At 44.6% G+C, this 25,957-nt stretch overlaps 3 protein-coding genes across 6 annotated transcripts in view; 1 reads left to right on the forward strand and 2 right to left on the reverse strand.

Annotated features, from left to right (window-relative positions):
* itsn1 (intersectin 1 (SH3 domain protein)) overlaps positions 1–14,418 on the reverse strand; it is a 38,767-nt gene extending 24,349 nt beyond the window's left edge. For all 3 annotated transcript variants that reach the window (XM_078793898.1, XM_078793899.1, XM_058064622.2), the window contains exons 1-17: positions 14,232–14,418; positions 9,678–9,735; positions 9,435–9,527; positions 9,272–9,335; positions 7,727–7,887; positions 7,469–7,648; positions 7,259–7,334; positions 7,057–7,166; positions 6,418–6,481; positions 6,204–6,341; positions 5,978–6,072; positions 5,281–5,420; positions 4,649–4,771; positions 4,424–4,573; positions 3,321–3,461; positions 3,158–3,245; positions 2,902–3,041 (exon numbers count right to left, since the gene is read on the reverse strand). In XM_078793898.1, coding sequence (XP_078650024.1) covers positions 2,902–3,041; positions 3,158–3,245; positions 3,321–3,461; positions 4,424–4,573; positions 4,649–4,771; positions 5,281–5,420; positions 5,978–6,072; positions 6,204–6,341; positions 6,418–6,481; positions 7,057–7,166; positions 7,259–7,334; positions 7,469–7,648; positions 7,727–7,887; positions 9,272–9,335; positions 9,435–9,527; positions 9,678–9,705 — 1,791 coding nt within the window. In that variant the 5' untranslated portion in view covers positions 9,706–9,735; positions 14,232–14,418. The remainder of the gene's footprint in view (positions 1–2,901; positions 3,042–3,157; positions 3,246–3,320; positions 3,462–4,423; positions 4,574–4,648; positions 4,772–5,280; positions 5,421–5,977; positions 6,073–6,203; positions 6,342–6,417; positions 6,482–7,056; positions 7,167–7,258; positions 7,335–7,468; positions 7,649–7,726; positions 7,888–9,271; positions 9,336–9,434; positions 9,528–9,677; positions 9,736–14,231) is intronic.
* Positions 14,419–14,923: 505 nt separating this feature from the next.
* cryzl1 (crystallin, zeta (quinone reductase)-like 1) lies at positions 14,924–21,060 on the forward strand. 2 transcript variants are annotated; one of them, XM_058064633.2, is made up of 13 exons: positions 14,924–15,132; positions 15,372–15,449; positions 15,576–15,648; positions 16,542–16,586; positions 16,672–16,740; positions 16,985–17,118; positions 17,201–17,312; positions 18,649–18,669; positions 18,774–18,872; positions 18,932–19,047; positions 19,121–19,226; positions 20,001–20,046; positions 20,374–21,060. In XM_058064633.2, exons 1-13 carry the CDS (start codon positions 15,073–15,075, stop codon positions 20,468–20,470), a joined length of 1,056 nt encoding a protein of 351 aa, XP_057920616.2. In that variant the 5' UTR covers positions 14,924–15,072; the 3' UTR covers positions 20,471–21,060. The 2 variants fall into 2 exon arrangements, with proteins under 2 accessions (XP_057920616.2, XP_057920618.2); XM_058064635.2 differs by lacking the exon at positions 18,649–18,669.
* Positions 19,904–25,844, reverse strand: setd4 (SET domain containing 4). The gene is made up of 14 exons (XM_078793901.1): positions 25,645–25,844; positions 25,373–25,536; positions 24,598–24,678; positions 24,430–24,525; positions 24,331–24,368; positions 24,172–24,260; positions 23,871–24,104; positions 23,739–23,798; positions 23,541–23,670; positions 23,298–23,472; positions 23,118–23,196; positions 22,976–23,056; positions 22,003–22,126; positions 19,904–20,904 (listed from the first exon to the last, which is right to left on the reverse strand). Exons 2-14 carry the CDS (start codon positions 25,422–25,424, stop codon positions 20,728–20,730), a joined length of 1,416 nt encoding a protein of 471 aa, XP_078650027.1. The 5' UTR covers positions 25,425–25,536; positions 25,645–25,844; the 3' UTR covers positions 19,904–20,727.
* Between the last annotated feature and the right edge of the window lie 113 nt (positions 25,845–25,957).

The raw sequence follows: 25,957 nt of genomic DNA on the forward strand, positions 1-25,957 counted from the left end.
GGAGAACATGCAAACTCCACACAGAGATGGCCGAGGGTGGAATTGAACCCTGATCTCCTAGCTGTGAGGTCTGCGGTACGCGGGAATCTGACTACTACAAACCCAAAACGTACGTACGGACAAAAGTGCTGTATGTGTATACGCACACATTCACGCAATTTGTTGTTTATAGCGGGGATGCACCATATTTATCCCATACCGATACTGATAACTGGCTGCTTCATGACACCAATAACTTCTTTAGAACTACTTTTTAAATTCAGATAGAAGTGTAGTTTGTACACACTTGGGGGGGGAAGAAGGGCTGGAACACATTAGGATTACACCAAGTGTACCTGATGGTTTATCATGACATTACTACCACCACATAGAGCGGAGGGAGCCACCTGCTGGGTCCCAGCAAGGTGTACCGTATTCGGACACATGCGCCATGCATCCTGTGTGCCGCTATGGGGGTCAGGGGAACCACCTTTGCACCCTTTACTGTTGGTTCATCCTTATCGCGCTTAACAGAAATATTGCTATTTTAAAAATGAGATATATATTTATTTATTTACATTCATGAAAAAAATGTCTCAAAATAATTTCTAGGACAACTATTGCCAAGCAAAATGACCGCCGGCCTAGTTTTGACATTGACTGACAACTGGTATCTGTGAGGGGCGGCACGGCGGTCAAGTGGTTAGCGCGCAGACCTCACATCTCGGAGACCAGGGTTCAATTCCACCCTCAGCCATCTCTGTGTGGAGTTTGCATGTTCCTGTGCATGCGTGGGTTTTCTCCGGTTTCCTCCCACACTCCAAAACAATGCTAGGTTAATTGGCCACTCCAAATTGTCCATAGGTATGAATGTGAGTGGGAATGGTTGTGTGTCTATATGTGCCCTGTGATTGGCTCAGGGTGTACCCCGCCTCTCGCCCGAAGACAGCTGGGATAGGCTCCAGCACCCCTGTGACCCTTGTGAGGAAAAAGCGGTAGAAAATGAATGAATGAATGAAATCTGTGAGCGTCATGTCAAATAGCAACGCTTTCCACGAAAGGTCAATCATGGCGTGGTGTTTTCATGCGATGTTGTATCAGCTTTTATTGGCTTCCATTTCATGTTATACACTTCGTGTGTGTCGCCTTTTTGTGTGTACACCAGCTGCAAAAAGTAGCGTACTGGTGCACACATTCTCACGTCAGTTTGGTGCATACACACGCTTTTAGAGATGAGAGCCCAGGTCAGAGGGAACACAAGTATCACAAAGACTCCATCTTCCTCCCAAAGTAGACCAATGTAGGTGAAATTTAAATGGCATTGACGTTTCCAGCAACAAGGGTTAGAATACGCCACAGTGAGAGACATGAATGAGAAACACTTCAACGTTATCAGTCAGTGCACTATATGTGCCAGCTGCTATGCTATGCTATTACCTGGGTAGGTTTGTTAGGTTAAGTATGAGAAGTAGAACACAGTTAAATATGCACTGTTAGGAGGTGAACATGAACTGCACTCAAAAATGTAAATGTGCAAAAAAGGTCTCTCTCTCACTCTTTCTCTCCCCCAAATATTGTAGCAAATCTGTATCAAAGTGTGTTAGTGAGCACTTACCCTTTGCACAAATAATCCATCCACGTCACAGGTGTGGCATATCAAGATTGCCGCTGAGACAGCATGATTATTGCTCAGGTGTGTCCTTGGCTGGCCACAATGAAAGGCCACTTCATAAATGTAAAACTGAATTCGATAATCTGTCTCAAAATCGTTGCAGAGAATTTGGTAGTGCAGTACAGTTGTCCCTCCTTTATAATTGTTAATTATTATTATTAATTAATTGGTTCCACACCAGACGCTGATAAATGAATTTCTGAAATATAGGATTCGATGTTAATAAATTAACTATTTTTGTAGTTAGAGCAGAGAAAAAACGGTTTATGACTTTTCAAACATCATCAGAGCCCCGTAGACATTAAAACACAGCAACGATAACTTTCCACTCCTATGATTCATTGTTAGACACCCACAATTCTGATGCTGCAGGGACTCCAGGCGGCCGCTAAATACCAAGCTCGCAAGCTAACCAGTTTTTTCTTATGAAATTAAAAACTGCACTTTTGGAATTTTGCGGACATCCACAATCCACATGAACACTTTCTTTTTGGTGCAATAAGATAGAAAACTGCTAAAAAGAGAGATAAAGATATAATTATAATAAATTTAATAAATAAATATATAAATACATTAAAATAAATTATAATAAAATTTTACCAATACCCACAAACGCATCGCAATGAATTTAGATTTCACCCGTCAATTGCATCCATACCCAGTGAATGAGCCGATGCACTCGCATCGCGCGCATGCGCATCGATGTATTGATTAATATCGATTATTTTCCACAATGTTACCTCCAGGTAAATGGAGTTTGAGACCCCTGCATTAGGACAATGTTAAAGCAGTGCAGTAATTGAGGTTAGACAGATAATGCATGGCAAGCCAAGGCATTGCTTTTGAATGGCTCAAACACTACAGTACATTGTGTTTGTAAAGTATTTCCCCTACCCTTATATTGGGATACTGGGGGGGGCTGCCCTGCATCTATGATGAACGTTTGTTAAATATAGCTGTGGAGGAGCAACTGCAATACAGTGGGCTATGCTGCGTGCGTGCATGTGTGCCCATGTTTTTCACAATTAGTTGTCAATCCAAACCCTCCAACCCACACACTCACATGCTGCACACGTGCACACCCAATGTGGAACTATAGAGAAGCAATCGCATTAGAGTCCGCTATGCTGCATACGTTTTTGTGTCCCCCGCCCCACCCAAAACTGCAAATCTCAGGGAAACACTAACGTATGACTGCCACTTTGGACTAAGAAGCAGAAAATGGTGTTGTGCGGTCATTATTTCCTTACCTTCAGCTGTGTGTTGAAAGCATCTATCTCCAGCAGTTTGGCCCGGGTTTCTCTCTCTATTGTGTCGAGCTGGTCTTTGAGTTGCTGTCTGCTGGATTCTTTCTGCTCCACAGCCTTCTGCAGGGACGACAGATTGTCACCTGCACATGCACAGAGAAAAACAATGTGAGCCGGTCACTGTGTCTGGACCACCAAAGCCTAATAAAGGGATCCAAACCAACGTAGGAAAGACGGAATGGATGTGAGTGGTACTCACGATGCAAACTGTTCTGCTGAACCTGTTTCAGCTGGTCACTCAGGCTTTGTTTGTCAGGAATCAGCCTCCCCAGCCACTGCTGGGAGTCCTGCAATAACAGGCCCCAAGTGTGAGATCACACTTCATAATCAAGACAGAGCTGTGAGGACATCTTGGTGCGTACTTGCAGCTGCTGTTGCAACAGGGTGATCTCGGCAATGCGTGTTTCTCTCGTCTGGTTGGTCTGCTCCACCTCTCTCCGTTGAGCCGACAGACGGAACCTGACGTCCTTCAGTTTGCCCTCCAACTGGGTCTTCTTGTCATTCTGTGAAATGGGAGGAAGCACGTCATTAGATTCGTTCATTAACAGCAATTAGCCGGGCTGTTCTTCCTGTTGAGCCGTTTGCATTTGTCAAGGCTGCTATCTCCTGGTTGTTCTGTTTACACTTGCATACACTGGTAGCAATTTTGCCGATGACCTATGCCTGTGCCTATGAGTCAATTGGTCGTAAACAATGTCAAGTATGCCTAAATTGTGGCATCATTTCCAATTAGCAAATAATGCAGGCGGTGCATATCAAAGAATGAGACGTGCTTGGGGCGTCGGCACAACTCTATTCGGCTTGTTGGTGGTTGGGGAGGATGGGGTGGTCAGTCAACCCTCACGAGTTGCGTGACCAAGGCAGCCAAGCTAGCCAAGTGAGCTAGCCAAGGCAGATGTCGAGCCACACTAACACGTTATAAATGCTGTGTGCTGGTACACTGCCGCTCTGTCACTCCTTCTCCCCGTCCCTCTTGTCGCTCCACGCTTGTTGCTTACTTGGAGATGCCAGGGGGTCTGTGTGCGGTGGAGTGGGCTCTTGGCTGGCGTTTGCGGGCTGCATGCTTGGGGAGCAGCGAGGCCTAACGGCAATGTTCAGAGGGTGGATCCCGTGTCTATGGGGAGGACGTTGATGTTTTCTAACATTCTCACAGTCCCAAATAATGACCGGTGGATCGCAATTGATGCCTTTCTTTTTTTTGCAATGAGAGCTACTTCTCTGGGGGTCAGAATCCTGTAGGTGTTTTGCAAAGAGGAGTTTGTTAAGCTAAAGGTGATGCCTGCTGTTGCGTGGTGTCAAGCGGGACCAAATAATGCCACAGCTGCTTCACAGATGCAGGAAGTGGGGGGAATTGCGCGCCAATGTGCACCATTCCCAGTCAGGAATTGCATGCCAAGTGTGCAAACTACAAATAAACTAGTCTTCGACCTTTTGGGTCAGTTTCTGGGTGTGCGTGTTTGATTACCAAGGCCTCCAGTTCAAACTCCAGCGTCTTCTTGCGGGCTTTAAGCAGAACAATGCTCTCCTGCTCTCTGTTCCTCTGAGTGAGAAGCTCTTGGCGACGCTGGCGCTCCCACTCCAACTGCCTCTGGCGTTCCAACTCCCGCTTAGCAGCCTGGGCAGCACAGAGTTCAGCTCACAGCTCACTTATTAGTTCACTGTGGGCGTGTCATAATCAAGCCCTTCCCACCTCTCTCCTCTCAATTTCTTTGCGTCTCTCCTCCTCTCTTTGCCTCTCCAGCTCCCTCTGTTTCTCCAGCTGCTTTTCCAACTCTTGTTGTCGTCTCCTCTCCTGCTCCAGCCTCTCACGCTCCTGTCACACAGACAGATGCCGGGAGACTATTTTCAAAACTAACATGATCCCGATAATTTTTTAAAATTTAGATGTAACTGTGCGTTGTGTAAGTTTGTGTAAACCTGCAAGTAAGAAGGACTGGAACCAATTAGGATTTGACTGACTGTACCTGTTACTCATCAAATAATGTCTCATAAAAGAGATATACGCTTTCATAAACCAGAACATCCAATCCCAAAGATGTATTTCTATATCTTTTACATTGGTGTCAAACTCATGCCATGGAGGGCCGAGACATTACAGGTTTTCTTTCCAAGCGGGTGATTTCATTGACAGATCCTTCCCTCAAACCAAAGGAGGGTTAATCATTAAAGGTAGAAAAAAACTCTAATATTTCTTTTGGTAGGTTCCATGTTGATACAGCCATTGAACATTATATTCTGTGTGCCTTAATAAATCAGTCTAAATCGTTGCCTTTCTGAAAAATGGCTGGAATTGAGTGAGTAAATAAATAAAGCGTGACTGACCTTTCTCTCCTGTTCTTCCCTCTCCAGGGCAGCCAGCCTCTCCTGTTCTTTCCTCTGCTGCTCCTGGAGAGCCTGACGTCGCTTCTCCAACTCCAGGTTTCCTCGCTCAAAATTCTCCCGCTTTTTATCCTCAAATGTCACTTTGGGGAGGCAAAAGCAAGTATATACAAACATTATTATTGCAGAGGATAAAGTGCATTAATTGTTTGGCAAACAAATCAAGTTCCCCACTTGTGAGCCCACCCACCAAATTTAAAGAAAAAATGTGTAGCTCGTTGGCTATGAAGAGAGACTTGAGTTCAAATTTACTTCAGATTTGTAAGGTCAAAATACAAACGATGCATAAAACTTCAAAACGTGATTTTAGCATTGACGTTACTACTCCAATTCAGTACTTCCTGTTCCTACAGGAAACATATCACTGTGAATGGTTGTCTATATTGCCACCTGTCCAGGGTGTTGCCCGCCTTCTACACAAAGTCAGCTGGGACAGGCTCCAGTTTAGCACAAGATCCTAATTGGGATTGATGTCTACTATATTGGGTAATAGGACTGGTAAACGTGACTGTAAAAAACCTAGCTGTAAAAAAATATTGGATTAATAAGTACATTTCCTCTTGGTCAAAATTCCCTTATCACAGTCGGATCTGGAACAATTGAAGTGGGACAAACATGGGATGACTACGATGCCCCGCACCTGGGAGCTTCTTTTCCTGGCTACTCTCCGCCTCTTCCTCTGCCTCCTCCGGGACGATCTTCTGGTCCAGCTGAACGCTGTCGCTTCGCACACGCCTGGACAACGCAATCCAAATCAAGCTTAGTGTTGTTACATGACACGTCTATGTTTACATGTGTAAGGTCTGAGGTCACATGATGATTATGATGACAGGAGAGGGAATGTGATCTTTCCAAACAGTAAACACCTGAATGTAGGTGGTAGGTAATCTGATGGTAGCACCGGGGGGAGGGGCAGGCCAGACATGGCCATGTCTATGAGGTGCATAGCCAAGATAAACTCCTCTGCAGTCAACTTCCCATCCTGGTCGATGTCTGACAGACTCCTGTTGGACACACGGAGTAGGAATACATTATTAAGTTTGCCGTGCAGCTGAAATAGCAGACATCCAAAGTAGCGACCATATTGAGGCTAGCTGGCCTTGAGGAAGACTGGACTGCATGAGGATGGTGCGCGCCTGAGGACCTGAAACACAAAAGGCAAACGGTTAGGGGTGTCCCAAAATGAGACAAGGAAACAAGTCTGGTGGTATTAGGCCTGCGATGACAATAAATGACTAAATTAATGACACAATAAAGGAAAAACTAATGGATGATTTTTGTCCATTTTTTCTCGCCTCCAAAAAGAGAGCTCACTCTGTGCATTGGTTTCAGTACCTTGGCGTGTTTCTTCCATAGAACAAGGGCGTGAATGCAGTGAGCCCATACAGTCCCTAATGTTGTAGAAATTTAACACATCCATTGATATATTCATGAAAATGCTGGAAATCATCGAGGGGCCCAATCTTTTTCATACAACTGTAACTGTAGAAGAATGATTGCAATAAAGTCAGCTATGCTGCTATCATCGGCGACGCGTCCGTGTGTGTGATTGTGTTGGTTTGGGGTGCACCCCAAATGTAATAGCAGAGGAGCTTTGGGGTAGGCTACGCTGCATGTGCATGTGTGTGTTTGCTTTGATGCCCCCCACGTGCCACCAGGTGGAAACACAAGATTTTTCTTTTGTTCCAAACCACAACATGGATGTGTGGGCGAGTATACCTGTAAGGTGACCGCTCATCATCTTGTCATGGGAGTTAAAGAGCTGCCTGTACTTGAGCCTTGACGACTGAGGAACGGCCCAGTCGGGTTGTGATGAAGGAGGCTGACCGCTACAACAAGAAACCCAGAAAAAAAACACATCTGATCAAATGCACCTTCAATGGCGACTTTTATGGACAATGTGACGTCTGCAGGTACCTACCCAGCAGCATCAAACGACGGCCCCTTCTGCAACTTGGTGCTGGAACGGTTAAAGGAGGCCTTGTTGACAGAGGAAGCTGAGGGTGTAAAACAACACATTGCAGCCATCATGCCATCTTTCATCCATAAAGCTGATACAACTTGGTGTGCTAGCATAAATACAGAAGCTGGGCGTTTACAATGTGTATTGCTGTGATCACGCCTGTCTCACCTGGGTGGGAGAAACCCGACATGGGTGGCATCATGCTTGAGGGAGGGGCACCGTTGGCCATGGGCTGAGGGAGGGGCGGCGGCGCTGCCGAGACCAGAGGTGGAGAAACCCCGACAGGTAGAGGAGGGAGCGGGGGCACACCGGGCATAGGAGGGGCAATGGGTGCCATGGGTGGCATGCCTGGAGAGAAGCAAAGCGACATGAGTGGACACACAGAAGCAGATCTATGCACTATGATCCATACCCACACAACCTTACCAAATCCACTCTGTGGGGGTAAAGGTAGTGGGGGCTGTTTCATACTGGGGGGTAGTGTGGGGGGCAGAGGGTGACCCTGGAGTTTAAGTTTGATGAGTTTCATGGCAATGGAGAATTCGTGGATGTCCATGCGACCGTCACTGTTCATATCAGCCAGAGCCCTGAAACGCACCGAGACAATGATCATGTGACAGGAAGGAGCGGTTTAAAATTAAAACAAAAATATGTCCATGTGCAAAACATTTATGAAAACAGGGATTTAATAAAGAATTTTCTCTTCAGGTGGGATCCAATAATCATTAAATAATCATCAAAGAGGTTCAAAGTAAAGCTTCGTAATCCACAAAGGGGAAATAGGAGTGGAACTAAATCGAATCGCAAACAAGCATTAAAGTGAAACAGGCTGTTCATCAGCCGATCAAAGGTTGAAGACCATACCCCAATAACCCCCACCCACCCCAAAATAGAAATAAAACACTGTAAAAAGGAGTGAGTAAAGAGTAGCTGTGTGCCATTCTTGTTCATCAGACTAAAATGGCTTTGGGCATGCTTAATGCCAGTGTTTCCAGGAGGCCAGTGGGAATGTTGCTCCAGGGGGTGAAGATGGCTTCACGGAGGGCATCCACTGTCTGGAACTGATGGACATTTTTGTCAATCCATCCACAAATGTTCTCCATTGGATCTAGATGAAGGGAAGACCCAGGATGGGCCAAAAGAGTCAGCTTATTCCTCTGGAAGAAGTCCTTTGTGAAGTGCAGGTTGTCCTGGTGAAAAAGCCAGTCGTTACCACACAGACCAGGGCCTTCAGTCATGAGGGATGTCCCCTGCAACATCTCCACATAGCCGGATGCCAGTTGACGCCCCTACACGACCTGTCCCATGTTTGGTCCTCTCCTCCAAATTCCAAACCTCCAATTGTGTGGCGTTGAAGGAGACGAGTGGTGTCTGATGGTTATTGGACTGCACCGGGCACCAGTAACAACCTTCATTTGGGCCGAGGATGGTCCCGTGTCTTGACGGACAGCCAATGGGATCCTCCGGCTTGTTTTTGGGTCTACCACTTGACGTTTTTGTTCCATGAGCCACAGGATGTTTGAAGAAGTTCCAATGACTGTCTTACTGGGTCCAACCTCAGCAGCAATGGCGTGCTGCGAGAGGCCTTGCTTATGCAGCTCAACCATCCCACCGCCTTCAAAGAGAGAAAGCTTTTTGGCCTTTGCCATCCAGAGATCATGACAGTGTGAATACCTGACACTAAATCATCCAATCCACATTTGGGCCAAGGTTTTGTCTTTGAAAGGCTGTGCTCGTAAACCTTCGATCAGCAGATGAACAGCCCATTTCAACTTTAACGCCTTTTGGTAATAACTTGCTTACTTAAAATGTTTTTTTCCTCTTCTTTGTGCCTTTTGACGCTCTACCTAGAAACTCCTTACAACAGATTGCGACAGTGCAAAATGTACATTGTTTTGATCAGCAGTGTATGTGCATGGCTGCTACATGGCTGCTACAGCAAACATGGCGGTCATAAAACAGCTGACTCACCAGATTTGGGCCAGGATGGGCGGCGGCAGTCCAGACTGGAGGAAGAAGTTCTTGGCCTGATCACCTGATAAGGTCGACAGACGCAGGGAAGTGAGTTCACAGTACGACCCGAGGACAGTGACACCACTTTTGAAAAAACAACTAAACACACGCCATCTTTTACCTGTGATGTAACCCCCCGCTGTGGGGGAGAGGCTGTGAAACTGCTGGTCATGTTTGGCTCGCTCATCCACCGAGATCAGGAACATGTCTGGACCTGAACATGAACGGGTACGATGACAAAAGAATAGGAAGGAGAAGAAAAGGGAAGGCATGAGGAGAGTGTGGTAGTCATGAGTTTCACTTCCCGTTGAGGGGATTCCTTTGGAGGGACCATAAAGGGTGCAGGATGACAGAGTTTACTGACCCGTGAATGTGGTGGGGAACTGCGCCATGGTTCACTCAGTCGTCTTCACAAACAACACCTGGAAACATTTAAAGGGGAAAAAAGAGTTTTTGACACAGCTCAGCCAGACCAAGACCGCTTTTATTGACCAGGATAGGCATGCAGTTCAAGTAAAAAAAAAAAAGTGCAAAAAAACAACTCTATTAAGCAGGGAGTGTAAGTATCAGGGGTGGGGCCGAACCCTAATACAATATTCGGAACAGCAGGAATAAAGACTTTTTTAGGAATAATGAATTGGAACAAATACTTTATAAATATTAGTATTGGGGAACAATGAAAACATCCTATCAGAAAGCTGCGTTTATTGGTAAGACCGCAGTGCATGCCCGGATCAGCCAATTAAATGATGACTGGTGTTCAGCAGTCGGGGGCGGGGGTCTGCCTGCGCCTCCCAGCAACAGAGGAGGGTCAACTTAGTTAGTTAGCATCCGTATTTTGCTTTGTAAACACACAACCTTTCACATCAACTGGGTTTCAGTAATAGCGGAGTTTGACCGGGTGATGATTCCGTTGGGGTGCATTTAGTTGCTATTTACCTCTGGGGTTGGGCTTCTCCTTTTGGCTCTGTTAGCATTAGCTCGCTAACGTTAACAGTGACAGTGTAACATTCACATTGGCTTTAAACGGTTAAGTAAGTAAGGCTTGGGAACTTGTGTAGAACTGTATGCACTTCTGGGTGGTATTTGGTACCTTTAGGTTAGTAGTGGTGGGGGGTCATGTTGACAATCAACAACGATTTTGGTCATAGATTCATGGTTTTTAGTTTCAAATATGTCAATATCCACTGATTTGTGAATTTCCTGAGTGATCCATAAAAGCAGACCTATGATCTTGATATCATTGACTCATATCAGCTTTGACATTTTGGCGGACCCAGCCACTAACTGCGGGCGTTTGCTTCATATTCATTTGGCCCATCTATTGCCTAACCCATTACTTCATTCATTGAAACAACTAGCTTAGATTAACATTTAGATTCTTTATTATTTATAGTGTGAATGGTTGTTTGTCTATACGTATGTGCCCTGTGATTGGCTGGCGACCAGTCCAGGGTGTACCCTGCCTCCTGCCCGAAGACAGCTGGGATAGGCTCCAGCACCCCCGCGACCCTCGTGAGGAAAAGCAGTAGAAAATGAATGAATAAATTATTTCACATTATTTCAATAGAATAAACAAGTGGCAGTTAAAAGTGTAGTTTTTAAAAATCTAATTCATCAAAAAAATAACAGACAAATTAATGAGTTATTAAAATGATGTAAACTTATTTAAATAGGTGTATAATTATATCAAGTAAAAACACTTCTTATGCAATAGTTGTGTACACTCACATTGACTTCTTTCAATGTAAAGTTGCTGGTGTGTCTCACATAGCGGCTCTCAAGCTACCATTCAGCTTGCATGGAAGTGTGATGGAAGTGGTGCATAACTCAGCACCAGTCGGTATGTTCATCACATTCAGACCTGGCAGCGCCCACCCAGCCCCCAAGCAAGCCACTAAACCGACTAAAACTCAGCATGAGCGTTTAAAACACTCTCCACGCAAAACTTAGTGATAAGACACTCTGTAGAAACAGCTTCCCACCTCAGGCAACGTCTATCTTCAGGAGAAAAGTGTCCCTGGCATACGGAGCTTGGTGACACCGCGTCAGGCTCTGTATCGTCAGCACTGGAGGACAAAGTAACCAGCCTAAGTGGGTCAGGAGGACACACACACACACACGTTTACAGTTGCGAAAGAGTGGTTCTCTGCTCTTGTGCTCTACAATGAATATTCAAAACAGCAGCATCAAGTAGACGTAATTGTGCTATTAATTATCGATTCTTGGATAGGTATTGGATAATTTTGACTTTTTCTATTGAATTGTGGACTCTGTAGCTTTCTAGATCAGTGATTTTCAACCACCTAATTTCAAGTGTGCCTTGAAGAATTAACCAATAGAGGGTTTTTTTTAATTAAAATGTATTAATCATTTACTACAATTATGTCATTGTCGAGTGTCAGTGGTGTAAAGACCAGTGATGCATGTGAGGGGGTTAAATTTATATATCTATTATCGTGACACGGCTAGGGGCCACACGGTGGTTGAGTGGTTAGCATGTAGGCCACACTGTCAAGAGATGGGAAGACCTGTATTCGATTCCGCGCTTGGCATCTCTGTGTGGAGTTTGCATGTTCTCCCCGTGTGCGTGGGCTACCTCCCCCATTCCAAAAATTTGCTTCATTGGCCACTCCAAATTGTCCATAGGTATGAATATGGGTGGGAATGGTTGTTTGTCTACATGTGCCCTGTGAATGGCTGGCCACCAGTCCAGGGTGTACCCCGTCTCTCGCCCAAAGACACCTGGGACCCTAGCGGGGATAAGTGGCATCGAAAACGGGTGGATGGCCAAGTCTAATTACCATGAAAATAATAAACACAAAGACTGATAGAAAGTTTTCGTCAAGAGTAGCAGCTGTCCGATATAATTGTCCGGTTGTTTTGTGGTTCTTGATGCTGCAATACAGCCATCCCTCATTTATCAAGTGATAAGTGAATTTCAGTGAAGTAAGGTTCCTTTTTCATCAGTTGAATATTTCTGCCGTTAAAGCATAGAAACTCTGTTTATGACCTTTTAAGTATGTTTTTTTACATTGGTAGCGATTTCTAGACATTAAATAACACCCCTATAGTCACCTTTACATTTGTATTACCCAATATAGTAGACATATTAACAAAAAATATGCCATTTAAGACACAAATAAGACTTGTTGCTAGAAATGTGTGAGCACGATTACTGTTGCAACAACACATCATCAGTAGGGTAAAACTAATCTGCCTCCTGACAAAACAGCATGACTCGTCAATGGAGCTGCAAAATTTCAAACGCTGAAGTGTCGCAGGGAAGACATGCTGACATAAACCGACCCATTTTTCTTTGTTGACTTCAACGGGTTCCACTGTGTTCTGTTGAGTACACAATCTCCGGCGTCACTTCTCTGAAACTTGTGTCAGATTTAATGATTCATACAAAACTAAGGCTTAGTTCTTGGTGTGAGTCCTATTTCTATTGTGTGTCGACTCCCAGGGTGGATTTGTTTTGATGGGATTAGTCGTCATAATTAGAGCACTGGAATGGAACTGGAATGATGGACTGCTATCGGGCTTGTGGCAGATGCCTGTTTAAGCCCACACACACACACACACACTCATAGATTCCCCCTGATACAGATTAAGGTTTAAACTTTCTCCCCCCCCACACACTTATGCCCCATGACCCCTCTCATGGTCCAATGTTTATGCATCTAAAAACTGCATCATAAACATCAAACACAACAATTCACACGAATCTATAAGGGTGTCTCAAGATCTTGGGAGATTAAAACGGGACACAATTTCTCGTCTTGTGGGCACTCAGCTGGGGACGATGATAAATTCTTTAATGACTCACACAAGAGGAGGAAAACAAACAGGCATGCAAGTGAATTTGTCAAGTTGGTTTCTCATGATACACCTACTGATTTAAAAGCTACATAAAAAGGAAACAGAAAGTGTTGTCCCGACAGCAGGAGGTCATTCTTGGAAATCTGCATTACAGTGCTAAATCTTGCACAAGGGGGGTGTATTTAGTAGATGTGATAAACATATTTGTTCCTATAAGTACAGCAGCCACCCCCACCCCCACATGAGCATATTATCTCTTTACACACCCCGCTTGGCACACACTTCACTATGACACACTCTGCTGACATGCCCCCCCCACACACACACACCAGACTTATCACACTGCTGTAAAGTAAAGAGGTCACAGAGGTGACCCCATCTCATCCAGCCATCCATCCATCCCTAACCCCATCGAAAGGCCTACATATGCCATCACCAGACAAGCATCGAAATGCCTAGATTGAGTTTCATGGTTGCGCAATCCTCCAAACCTTGGGCGGACGATCGTTACCATAGGAACCACTCAGCACGGGCAAAAGCTTTGCAAAACCCTTAATGCAGGCGTGTGAAGTTGACATCACATGCATGTTTAATCTTCATTTCCTGCTGTATTTTCACTAACAAGATGCCTGTCTTGCCTTTTAATAGGAAACACTTGACAGGGTTGGGCAGCTTTGACCAGCTAGCATCCTGCTAGTGTGGAATGGCCACTAAGTTAAAAAAAATTAAAGTATTCATCTTCCTGACTGATTCCCGCGTGTTCGATCAACCAAGGATGTCGACATCAAATGACAAGTGCTCACGGAACGTGAACGCCACGCAGTGCAGATGCAGTGATTGAACGTTAGCATAGCGGCTAACACTTGGCTGGGAATTCCTGGCTGTGGCGAATCATTCCTTGTCATCTTATTGCACTGAGCAGATTCACACGCCTGTTGGAATGCAGACGAAGCACTTTGATCACAACAAACCTCGGAATGACAGCTCAGAGGATCTAATGAAGACATAAACACAGCTAGCATCGATGCTAAAGCGGAGGCTAACGTCAGCCCGCTCAGGGACATTCCTCTTTAGCATCCTCACACAAACTCACCTCATAGTAACACCCTCATTGTCAAAGACTGCATAAAGTAGGTTCCGCTGCGTCTCCGTCGATACTTAATGGCGTACGCGGCCCCTGTTCGTATAGTTTTAATTCCAAAGAAGCTTCCCTGAGACGCTCCAGCGGCACCAAAATCCCGACTGATTGAACGGACAGTTGGAAAATGGGGTAACGTCCACAAAGTATCGCGAGACCTGACGTTAATCAAAAGGGCAATGACGTGATCTCGCGATGGATTTACATGAAGGCTTTATGAGACCTTTGGGGATTACGGCCAAAACACTTACTACTTATTAACATAAAAGGGACACTTTTTACTTTATTTAACAGTGCATAATTCTATTACAAGAGGGTCATAAAAGACACAAATTATCCAGATAGAGATATGATATTGGCATGCCTACTTTAAGGCTGTTAGAACATCCTGAGGCCACCTTGTTGTGAATAAAAATCTGCACCCAATAAATAAAAGGTAGAAAAAAATAACATATATGCAACATGTATGATTGCAATGAAAGACATGTATATGCTAACATCTTATTAATATACCAGTAAAACTGCATTACTAATGTGGATCGTATTGACATGTTTAAAGTGTAAAATGTTTTTATGGCATGAGCGAATTATTGTAGTGACAATATTCGTGGACAGATGGCGCTGCAGCCATTGCGTTGAGCGAAAAAGAAGAAGCAGTCACATGATACAGGAAGTAAACCAAACAGAGCAATGAGAGATAACTATATCAGTTTCTAACCACATTTCTGTTATAAACTATATACACAATTAATTAAATTTTACAGTTTCAGTAAACGGGCATTTAAAGTGAAATAGCATGAAAGGCTTATTTTGCCGAACCAATGGGGGCGAGCTGAAATTCGTCATTCAGGAGGCGGTGAGTCATGTTTGTCAAGCTTGTCTTTGAATTCGCTCATGGATGTAAATACAAGACATTAATTAATAAATCTCATTTAAAAGCTAAAACTGACGACACTTTTGTCTGACGATATTACAAAAAAGGTACTGACGAAGTTAATCTTGGTTATAATCCAACGATGGTGTGTTATCTGTTATTTATTTGTGTAATAATTAACGCATTAACGCAATGTCTTTATGTGATGTACCACCCCCCAGACTCTTCCTGAGGTCTTAGGCAGCCATGAGGTCCGAGTTCAAGTGAAGGCGTGTGGACTCAGCCCTCTGGACCTCAAGGTAACAGGAATCATGTCATTTCATGTAAATATTCCCAACGTCGCTTCTGCTGTGTCACTATGTGTTAGAAGTTGTCGTGCAAGTGGTGCATCAGGTTGAAGTCCTTGCATTTGTTGCTTGCTGCAGTTTCTCCAAGATGTGGGCATGCAAAGGGATTTGATACCCGTGGGCAGGGAGGTGGCCGGCGTCGTACGAGAAGGTTGGAAGCTCAACAATGATCACTGTTGACATTCATGCTGTTGTCTTAAAGGATAAGTGCATTTCTTATGGAATTATGCCCATCATCCGCCATCCTTATGTGAGACATGAACACACATCTTTCTGTGTTCTAAAGCTATAAAAACAGCTAAAAGAGGCAGCTAATTCAGCCACGACAAGCAACATAGAAAAGAACGCTACACTTAGTCTTAACTTTTCCAAATTCCAAAACAAAAACACAGCAGCAGTGGCGGCAGCTCCAATATGTAGCGGTACCTTTGGCTAGTGGCATGAGGCATTGTTAGCGAATGTGTGGCTAGCTGCTGGCTAGCGAGCTACTGGCTGGCTGGCTACTGGCTGGGGAGCTACTGGCTGGCTACTGGGTGGCTAGCTACTGGCTAGCTACTGGGCTTCTACAGGCTAGCTACCAGCCGGCTGGTGGCCAGTTGTGGTTGTTTCAATTGGAGTTCCTTTTCTCCCTAACATAGGGGTCTATTTTTGTATTGTTTTTGGTTATTTTTATGTTTTATTTAAGTGCAAGTATTGCCAAAGAGACTGAGGGTCAATTTTATTTTAATTGGTGTTTTTTTTCATTTTTTTTTATGTATTACGTTGTTTGTTAAATTGATTTTAAAAGCTCTTAACATTCCAGTCACAATGTTAAATACTCAAAATTAAAGTTTATCGCTTGTGATACAGTGTGTTTGCCTTACTATTTCATACATTATCATTACATCCATGCAAAAAGGGTCTCAAATTAATGTTGATAATAATATAATTTATGGGCAATAATTAGAATGACACTTATTGTCCAGCGTAATGTGTTCTTGTGACAGGGGATGATGGGAAAAGTTAGAAATAAGTACATAATTTGCTGGCTGTTTGTCTCTGCAGTGGGTTCCAAGGTTTCCTTCTTCCAGCCAGACGATGAGGTTGTCGGTAGGGGACTCTTACCCATGATGCACCATACCCTGTACCATCGACTGTGGTTATCTGATCGCTGTCTCTTCCCCTTGCACACCAGGTATTCTTCCTCTGGACTCCACCTGCTCTGGCCTGTGTGATGTCATCGACGTTGATGAACAGTATCTAGGTAACAAACTATTTTCCTTCATACACTGCCCACAAAACGTTAGGGATGCTGGGCTTTGGAGTGAAATTTCAATAGTTACTACTAATAGTTACTACTACTACTAAGCAGTAGATATTGTGAAACAGTTCATGTCATGAGGAATGCAGAACAAGAGAACGTTTCTGCATGTGCAACCACACAATGTTCAGGTCAGGGGGTTGTAAGCTGCCAGCAAACTCTACAAACCTGTGAATGTGATCCTCAGTTGAGAAGCCAAACAAGCTCAGCCACGTAAATGCTGCCGGAGCGCTGCAGGATGGTCTCCGTGCGTACAGCGCCCTTCACAGTCACGCTCACATGGCGGCCGGGCACACGCTCCTGGTGATGGACGGCGCCAGCGTACGTGCATCCTGTATGTCACAACAATAGTGCACATGTCACAAACAGACTTTCATGGAGACCCTCTGTCCACCACCTTTAGTCTTTTGGTTTGATGTGCATCCAGCTGGCGTGTTATCACGGCGTGAAGGTTCTGACCACGTCATACTCAGAGCAGCAGCACACCTTCTTGGAGCAGCTGAGGCCCAGTGTAGGTATGTAACGTGCACGTTTGGAGTAGGTACTAATACTAAATAGCATTGTCAGTTTGATTATACCGATCAACTATTCTATTCACTATTGTAAATGATTTCTTTATTTAAACGCTGACTTGAATGAGTGCTGCACATATTGTACGAATCCAGCAGAGGGCGTTTTCTCATCATTCAGCATTTTCCAGCAGGAAGATGTTTTGACTAGGCGTTGCATTGTGTGCTTCCCTTGCTAAATCAGTTTTTCAGAAATGAATACATGAATAAATGGAGGCAGGCTAAGGTCTATTATTAGTCAAAACATATGGAAATACAAGCGATATGTAGTATTCTGGCCACTAGGCGTTAGTATTGAAACATTATTTTAACACTGCATGAAGTCATGAAGTCAGCCATGGCATGTCCCTAATGATAGAGTGGAAAAAAAAACTATTCTCGTCCTGTGTGGAAGTGGTATGTTTTGGCAATTTGGAAAGAGGAATTGTCCAAAATATCTTCAACCAGAATCCAGACCCTTATTGGAAGCTACAGGAATATTTATGTTTTATTCAATAATATTATAATCTACTCAATAATATTATTCTTGTATTATATACAAGAATAAAGTCTGGCATGGGCCGAAAATCAGGAAGGTTGAAATAGTTCCAGGAAGTTTACAAGAATAAAGCCAAAACCTATAAACTGGTGATATGAGGGAATATAATGTCATTTCAGTAGCATACAATGTAAATATTCAAGAAATCATTCAAAAACATTATGAAAAAGGTGATTTTTTTTTGGGGGGGGGGGTTAGGTTGATGAGAAAGTATTACTACTATGGGATTAAAGTCTAAATATAATGGGAATAAAATTGGAATTATGAGAAGATTGAAAAAAACGACCAGAAATGGAGGTAATAAGCTGTGATTTTCAGGAATTAAGTCAAACTATGACCGAAAAAAGTTGTATTCTAATAAGAAAAATGGTTTATGAGTAAAAAATACCCTCATATTAGCATAAAGTGTAAATATTCAAGGAAACATACATTATTGTAGAGTCATATTATGAAAAGAAATGATGTTGTCATTCTGGGAAAATCACAGAAAAGTCTGTTATATACAAGTCACAGTTGATGCACCCCACTGCTGATGGGATGTCAAACAAGTTCATGTCAGATCGTCCCAACTATGCCTTTCACGTGTCGGCCTGGAAGTGGCCCCCCCTTGATCAGCAGTAGGACCGAAGGCGGCTTGGACACACAAAGAGGTCTAACTGCTGCCAGGGACAGATGGGAGAAAAATGCTATCTTTTTTTAAACAAATCAATTTCTTCTGTTCCTGCCTTTGTCATTCTTCCTCAGGTGTTCAAGAGCCTCTTGTCGGTGAGACCTTTTCCGTCTGATTATTCCCTGCTTGCATCCTCCCTTCTTACATTCCATTCTGACTAGAATTCCACATTAATAGTGTTTCTGCCCTCCCACGGTAGCCAGGGTGATTCCCGTCTACAAAAACCCATCAGACCTCCTTCCTGTCGTCCTGGAGGAAACCGGGGGCCTGGGAGTGGACATAGTTGTGGACTCTGGAGGTAGAAACACGGATGAAAGACCACCTTAAATAAAGCGCTGACATTTAGTTTTGTCTTAGTACTCTTGCAGGAAAAGGAGGAGCCAGAGGAGCTGATGCTCCTCCCACACAAGCATGACATCATCAGTGTTTTAGCAGTAGGGGGGCACTGGGTGACGGCCCACCAAGACCTGCAAGTGAGTCTTCAAAATAACTGCAGAAGTGAAGGAAGGAATCACATGCTCATGTTTGTGTCCTTATGTTTCACAGTTGGACCCGCCTGACTGCAGACTGATCTTCTTGAAGTCTGCCTGCGTGTCTTTCCTCAACCCTGAAGCCTGGTTGGTGGCGGCGGCCCAGCAGGGACGATATCTACGTATCTTTGGCTAATAGTGTTGCATTTATGGCTTGCAACCATGAAACCACACAACATTATTGTCGCACCTGCATTCATTACTACACTCAACTACTACTACTACTACAATTGTCCAACGAGTAAACATTCGGACAATTGCAAGAACGTAGATTTTACACTGTTGGATCTTTAGGAAGTTCTAAGTAGAGCTTCAAAATGCAAACAAGAAATGGAGTGAGGTTTTAGAAACCGAGTCAGCAATTTATCGCAAACAAGCATTAAAAATAGGCTGTTCATCAAATGTTTAAGGCCGTAACCCCCGCCCCCACCCAAAAATGGCTTTGGGCATGCTTGATGCCAGTGTTGGGAATGTTGCTCCAGGGGGTGAAGATGGCTCCACAGAGGGCATCCACTGTCTGGAACTGATCTGCCATTTTAGTCAATCCATCCCCAAGTGTTCTCTGTTGGATCGAGGTGAGCTTTTTGGTCTTTCCCATCCAGAGATCATGGCAGTGTGAATACCTGACACTAAATCATTTGGGCCAAGGTTAAACCTTTTATTCAGCTGATGAACAGCCTAGTGCACTTTAATGCTTCTTGGTAATAAATTACTTAAAATGTTTTTCCTCACTACTCCATTTCTTCTTTTTGCATTGTGAAGCTCTACTTAGTACATGTTCAAGATTCAACAGTGCAAAATGTACATTCTTGCAAATTTTCAACACATCTTCACATTTTGCTGGAGCGTATGTATTTTTAGCAACAGTGATGGAGTCCTTAACCGCCTGCTGGCAGATATATTGAAGGACATCATGGACAAGATGTCATCTGGAGTGCTCAGGTAATGAGCATGATTCTGATTATTTTAATAATAAATCAAATCCTGTACAAGAGTGCACACAACACTTTTCTTTATGTGAGTGGCCTTTTATTGTGGCCAGCATAAGACACACCTGTGGAATTCCATCTTGTGAGGTGGCTGGATTATCTCAGCAGAGAAGGGCTCGCTAACACAGAATTCGTCGGACTGCTCAACAATATTTAATAGAAATAGGTCTTTTTGTGGGGATAAAAAGGGTTGCTTTTACCTTTTTCTTGAGCGTATGACATAGCCACATCTTGGAGAAAAGCTGTCCATTGACCGTATGGAAATCCGCTGTCTCTGCAGACCCCAGCCCGAGGCGGCGGCATCTCTCCAGGAAGCCACAGTTGCCATGGAGAGTGTGCAGCTTCAGCACATGAAAAAGACTGTTGTGCAACTATGAACAGCCGACGGGTAAGGTGTGTGGCGTTGATGGACTTCCTTTCCATTCTTATCAGGACACAATTTGAGGCGAAGATATTCCACATCGGTTCAGGACAGGCATCTTGTTGGTACACTTCCAAGTTGAGCGTTACAACAACACAGTGACATTTTAAAGGACGGATAAAAACTATGTTTGGTGCCATTGTGATTAAAGTCATCTTTGTCAATGTCAGAGTCAAGGTCGGTCTCTCTGGCTGTCGTTCCGAATGCTTGCAGTCAAACATCATCTCGCATCCTTCCTATCGGTTGACTTGGCGACACACTTGCCTCGCCAAGCGATTGTCGTAGCGACTCCAGGCAGCTTCCCAGGATGCATTTCTCCTCCAGCCGCAGTGACTCCACAACCTGCAGATGCTCTTTCGGTTCCTCCCCTTGCTGGAGAAGCCTGGAGATCTGAAAGAATAAGCAATGACCAGCGTGTGTGTTTGCGCGTTAGGGGTGTAAACGTCTTAGTGGTACAATACAATAAAACAACAATGTCGTTTAAAAACAACGATTTGACACAATTCTATGATTAAATTTGTTGATATAGACATTAATCTTCCATTATGAAATCAATTAGCTAAGTGTCTTTAGATATGTAAAGGAGCACATCATAGCCCGGGGGGGGTCCACAATGATTTCAAAGAATTCAAATCATCACATTTTATGTAAATGGATATCAATTTTGGAAATATGAGTCATGAAGTATGAGTGATACAGTTTCCAACTGCCCTTGAACTTTCTCCCACACTGCACAGATAGCATTCATTCATTCATTTTCTACCGCTTTTCCTCACAAGGGTCGCGGGGGTGCTGGAGCCTATCCCAGCTGTCTTCGGGCGAGAGGCGGGGTAGACTCTGGACTGGTGGCCAGCCAATCACAGGGCACATATAGACAAACAACCATTCACACTCACATTCATACCTATGGACAATTTGGAGTGGCCAATAACCTAGCATGTTTTTGGAATGTGGGAGGAAACCGGAGTACCCGGAGAAAACCCACGCATGCACGGGGAGAACATGCAAACTCCACACAGAGATGGCCGAGGGTGGAATAGAACCCTAGCTGTGAGGTCTGCGCGCAAACCACTAGACTGCCGTGCCGCCCTACTCTACTTTTATTTGTCCCAAATGGGGGTGTCAAACTCAGCCGGTCACTAAAGCAGGAGATTTTAATGATTAACCCTCCTTTGGTATGAGGGAAGGAGCTTGTCAATGAAATCACCGGCTGTCAACACGTGTGGCATAAGGGTTCAATTTGATGACGTTATGGAGTGCTAATATTTGTTCAGTGCACAGTCTCTCTGAAAAACAAAAGTCCAGGCTGGTACTGGTGGCTCTGTATTCATTTAGTTTTACACAATAACTAAGATAAATAATATGGCTATAATGTATGTTTTGCCCAGTGATCGACTCTTATCAATCGATCTCTCACTTGTCAAACCCGATATCCATCGTATAGGTGTATCGTTCACAACCCTTGTGTGTGTGTGTGTGGTCACACACCTGATGCAGAGCTCTGAGTGTGTCAAGCAGGAGTCGTTCACACAGCATCACTGCCATACGGAGGCTCCACCGCTCGGTCTCCTCGCCAATCTCCTGGCCGCGCAACACTGCCCTCCACTGGTGACTGCCAAAAAACCCAAATTCCGAGCTCATTTGTTCGCGTGCAAAGGAAAATTACACTTTTGGGGAACTTTGCCATTATCCATAATCCTTCTGTGAAACATTGTTACGACATTGGTATTGTAGGAGAAGTATTTTTTGGTGTAGGGACACCTTGGTCTGTGGAACCGTTTACAGTCGGTGGAAAAGGCATGTGTGTTCATATTTCACATTTCATATTAGGATTGTGGATGATGGACACAATTCCAAGTAAGTGCACTTTTCCTTTCCAGGGTCCCCGACAAGACTTATCCACATTGCTTGAATGTTTTCTTTGCTAGTACTATGTTGTTTGGAATTAAGGTCTACATTGTTACATTTTGGAAAGCGAACATTGTTTTTCATCAGTAAAATAGCATCCTTTTACAAAATGTATTTTTACCATACTTTCAAGCCAAATACTTCTTGTAAAGAAAGGTGAAATGGTCAGTGCAGAGAACGGAACTGGAGGTGGGCGACCATCTGTCTCTCATTCTCTGTACTTGCTTCATCCATTGTCGTCTTACACGTTCGTCTTTTGCAAAAGAAAACAAACATCCAGCAGCAACACAACATTTTGCTATGGCTAATATTTTGATGAAAAATATACCGAATCAGGATTGTTTACTCAGTTTCAGCTGAGAGGCGTTAATCCGCTGAAGTTACTTCTGGAAAAGACACTTATTGTTTCATGGCGCCATGACCTACAAATGTCATTTTTGCAAATGTACTGTTCACTTTCAAAAAAATAACAATGTAGAAGATAATTAAGCAAAGTGGATGAATCATATCAGTGACCCTCCAAGCAGATGCATGCGAGCTGCTGCTGTCATACTATTGTGTTTGTGGCAGTGACATCAATCTGAGCGTCATCATCAGCCTCCAGCTGGGACCTTCACTGGACACGGTCAGATTACTGGGGGGAGGAGAACACAGTTTGAATCCGTACGTCAACAAAACCTCAATGCACGACTCACTTATGGAAGTCATTCTCTCTGAGGAACTTCATCTTCTGCTCCAGACTTCTGTCACCTCTCAGAACCTCACAGAGGTTTGCTGCACAATGAAGGTTTTTTATTTAACGTTTTCCAAACGTTCTACATCCACAGAAGGATATGAAGCAGTGTGTGTTTGTACGAATGTTGGACTGTGGCAACCTGTGTCCACATAGACCACGCTGTGCGGGTTGCCCGGGGCAACAAAGCCATACTCTAGTAACAGGCGCTGGTTGTCGTGGGAACCATAGTTGATGAAGGCTTGCTGGAAGCGCTGCGTCCCACCAACGCTCCTGATTTCATAGCATTTGGTGGCGGGGTTGAAACCTGCTTTTACCTGAGACATGAGGAGAGGCTTTTGACGAGGCGTTTGAACGCTGTGCGCCGCTCTGGTTGGTTGCTTACCTGCACGTCGGGCCGGTGGTTGAGGAAATCCAAGAAGGGAGCTAAGGCGTAAACGTCTTGTCCGTGCAAAAACTCATTGGGTGGCTGAGGCATGAAGACGGAGCGGGTGTTGACGCTGCACCACGCCCACCTGGGGACACATGCACACGTTAAGATTTTTATTGCAGCTAAATCAAACAAAAAGATGAAGGCGTGTACCTGAGCGCTTCGTACGTCAACACATCCTCCACAGGCTGGCTGAGGAGTGGCTGCAGGGTCCTGAAGAACATTACAAACTGCAGTGGAAATCTCCTTCACACCCCTCCCCCGAAAACACCTGGCCACACTCACTGAAAAAAGTCCTGATTGGAGGAGTGAATTTCTCGCACCACCTCCCTCTGCTCGAGAGCACGCCGCCGCACGCCGGCCGGCAGAAGTGCCATAACACCATCGGAGAAATAGGCGGGACATGTGTAAGCAGCAGGCAGGGCGTCCACATAGGGGAACCAAACGGAATCCTCTCCCCTGTGGCGCTCACACACCAGAAAGACACAGAGCGCCAACATCGGCGAGGGGCGGGGTATGCTGGAGTGACAGGCCAAAAAAAGAAAGCATTGGGTCACTGATTGACATCGTAGTATGTGCAGTCTACCTCTTGATGTACTGGCCCAGGTAGCTGTCCATCACGGTGGAGGTTGTGAGGAGACACGACTGTGGCAGAGAAATCAGCAGCTGACCCGGCTGGCAGGACGAAGAGAAGACACGTCCATTACCGTAACGTCCAATCAAGGTGATGCAGCTTCATCGTTACCTTTACGTTCCCGACAGCCTGCAGACCTCGACCCGTGTCTGGAGATACCAGTGACACGTGTCAACGACTGAATCGAACGTACAGTACATGTGCGAGTACCAGAGAAGAAGGCCGGGCGCAGCGGCGTTGCCGTGAATCCTCGCTGGTGAAGAAACCTCAGCAGCCTCACACACCGACGCTGGTGGCTCAGAGAGACTGGATGGACACGCACAACAAAGCCAGGTCACAAGATGCCAGGGAATCAGCGACACGTGTCTTGTTTCACACCTGATTGGACCACGCTGCCGTGTTTCTTCTTCTTTCTCTGTCTTGAAGCTCGTCCGTGACCTCTCATCGCCCCGCCTGGTCCTGCAGAAAAGGTACAGGTCAAAAGGTGTACCCCGCCTCTCGTCCGAAGACAGCTGGGATAGGCTCCAGCACCCCCTGCGACCCTTGTGAGGATAAGCGGTAGAAAATGAATGAGTGAATGAATGAATGCTTTACATCCCCAGTTTTGCCACCCTGTTCTTATAAATCACACTTGTTTATGGCTTTGGCGGATCTAAGCATTATTAGAGCCCTTTAGACCAGTGATTTTCAACCACTGTGCCTAGTGTGATGAATTATCCTATATCATTTTTTATTAACATTTATTAATCATTTTCTACAATTATGTCATTGTCGAGTGTCCGTGGTGTCAAGACTGGCAGAGCAATGTAATATTGGTCCGTGTGGCAACACGTAGGTTGATGGTCGTTCCTCCGATAGATTTAGTGTTGCACGTGATAAAGTTAGTAGTGTGCCGCAAGATTTTTCCAATATAAAAAACGAGCCGTGGTTCAAAAAAATGTTCAAAAACACTGTTTTAGACATGAAATTACAACCACTTTTACACTGACATTCTTTGTTTACACCACATTGGTCAGGCTACGGGAGCTCTGCAGGGACATAAGAGATGGTCGCCGTTAGTATCGCAAGCTAGCGAGCTAACTAGTTAGCCTCACAAATTCACTTAAGTGTTAAATGCGGAGTGGGGAAGAAGGACAAATGAGAATACACTTACCAGTTCCTGACGGAATGAAAGGAGAATCTTTTTTCCACTCGATATCAGCCATGGCTCGGCTCTCCTAGCTCAGTGGCCACTCCATGCCGCCAGAAACGGCTATATAGGGATAGCTTTGTTGGACTTCTCCTCGGCATCGAGTCACCACGCTGTTAGTGCTGTTACTGGCATCGGCATCCAAGGGACCCAGACAGTAGAGGGGTTAGTATGAGTATTAAACGAGTCGTTCAAATTTTGCGATTTGACTTCATCCAACTCGTTCACTTACTCACCCCTGTTAACGCTAGCTCAGTTATAAAGGAAGTCAGGCAACCCGATTCAAGCAGGTTTCTTGTACATGGGCACATGTGAATTATGAATCCGATTCGCAACGTGTGTACATGTGCTCGGTGACGGGTGACATGAGTGAATCAAGTATGAATTACTTTAGTGAGTGACTCATATCTCGAGTCACTAAAGGATTCGAGTTTCCCATCACTACCAGACTTTGGAAGTTTTCTTCTTCATGATTTGGGCGGACGGAACTCGTTTGAGACGCTCCTCGCTGCCGACTCCTACAGGACGTAAATGGGATAGCAACGACGC

This window comes from Doryrhamphus excisus, linkage group LG10 (assembly GCF_037039965.1).
Source record: "Doryrhamphus excisus strain RoL-2023G ecotype Guam linkage group LG10, RoL_Dexc_Guam_v1.1, whole genome shotgun sequence".
Taxonomy (NCBI): domain Eukaryota; kingdom Metazoa; phylum Chordata; class Actinopteri; order Syngnathiformes; family Syngnathidae; genus Doryrhamphus; species Doryrhamphus excisus.

Coding starts and splice junctions, on each gene's coding strand:
- cryzl1 (XM_058064633.2), top strand. CDS start 15,073: ATGAAAGGCTTATTTTGCCGAACCAATGGGGGCGAGCTGAAATTCGTC. Junction 15,133..15,371: donor AATTCGTCATTCAGGAGGCG/GTGAGTCATGTT, acceptor ACCACCCCCCAG/ACTCTTCCTGAGGTCTTAGG. Junction 20,047..20,373: donor ATGTCATCTGGAGTGCTCAG/GTAATGAGCATG, acceptor CTGTCTCTGCAG/ACCCCAGCCCGAGGCGGCGG.
- setd4 (XM_078793901.1), bottom strand. CDS start 25,424: ATGGCTGATATCGAGTGGAAAAAAGATTCTCCTTTCATTCCGTCAGGA. Junction 24,679..25,372: donor TTTCATTCCGTCAGGAACTG/GTAAGTGTATTC, acceptor CCTTTTCTGCAG/GACCAGGCGGGGCGATGAGA. Junction 23,671..23,738: donor TTGACGTACGAAGCGCTCAG/GTACACGCCTTC, acceptor ATGTGTCCCCAG/GTGGGCGTGGTGCAGCGTCA.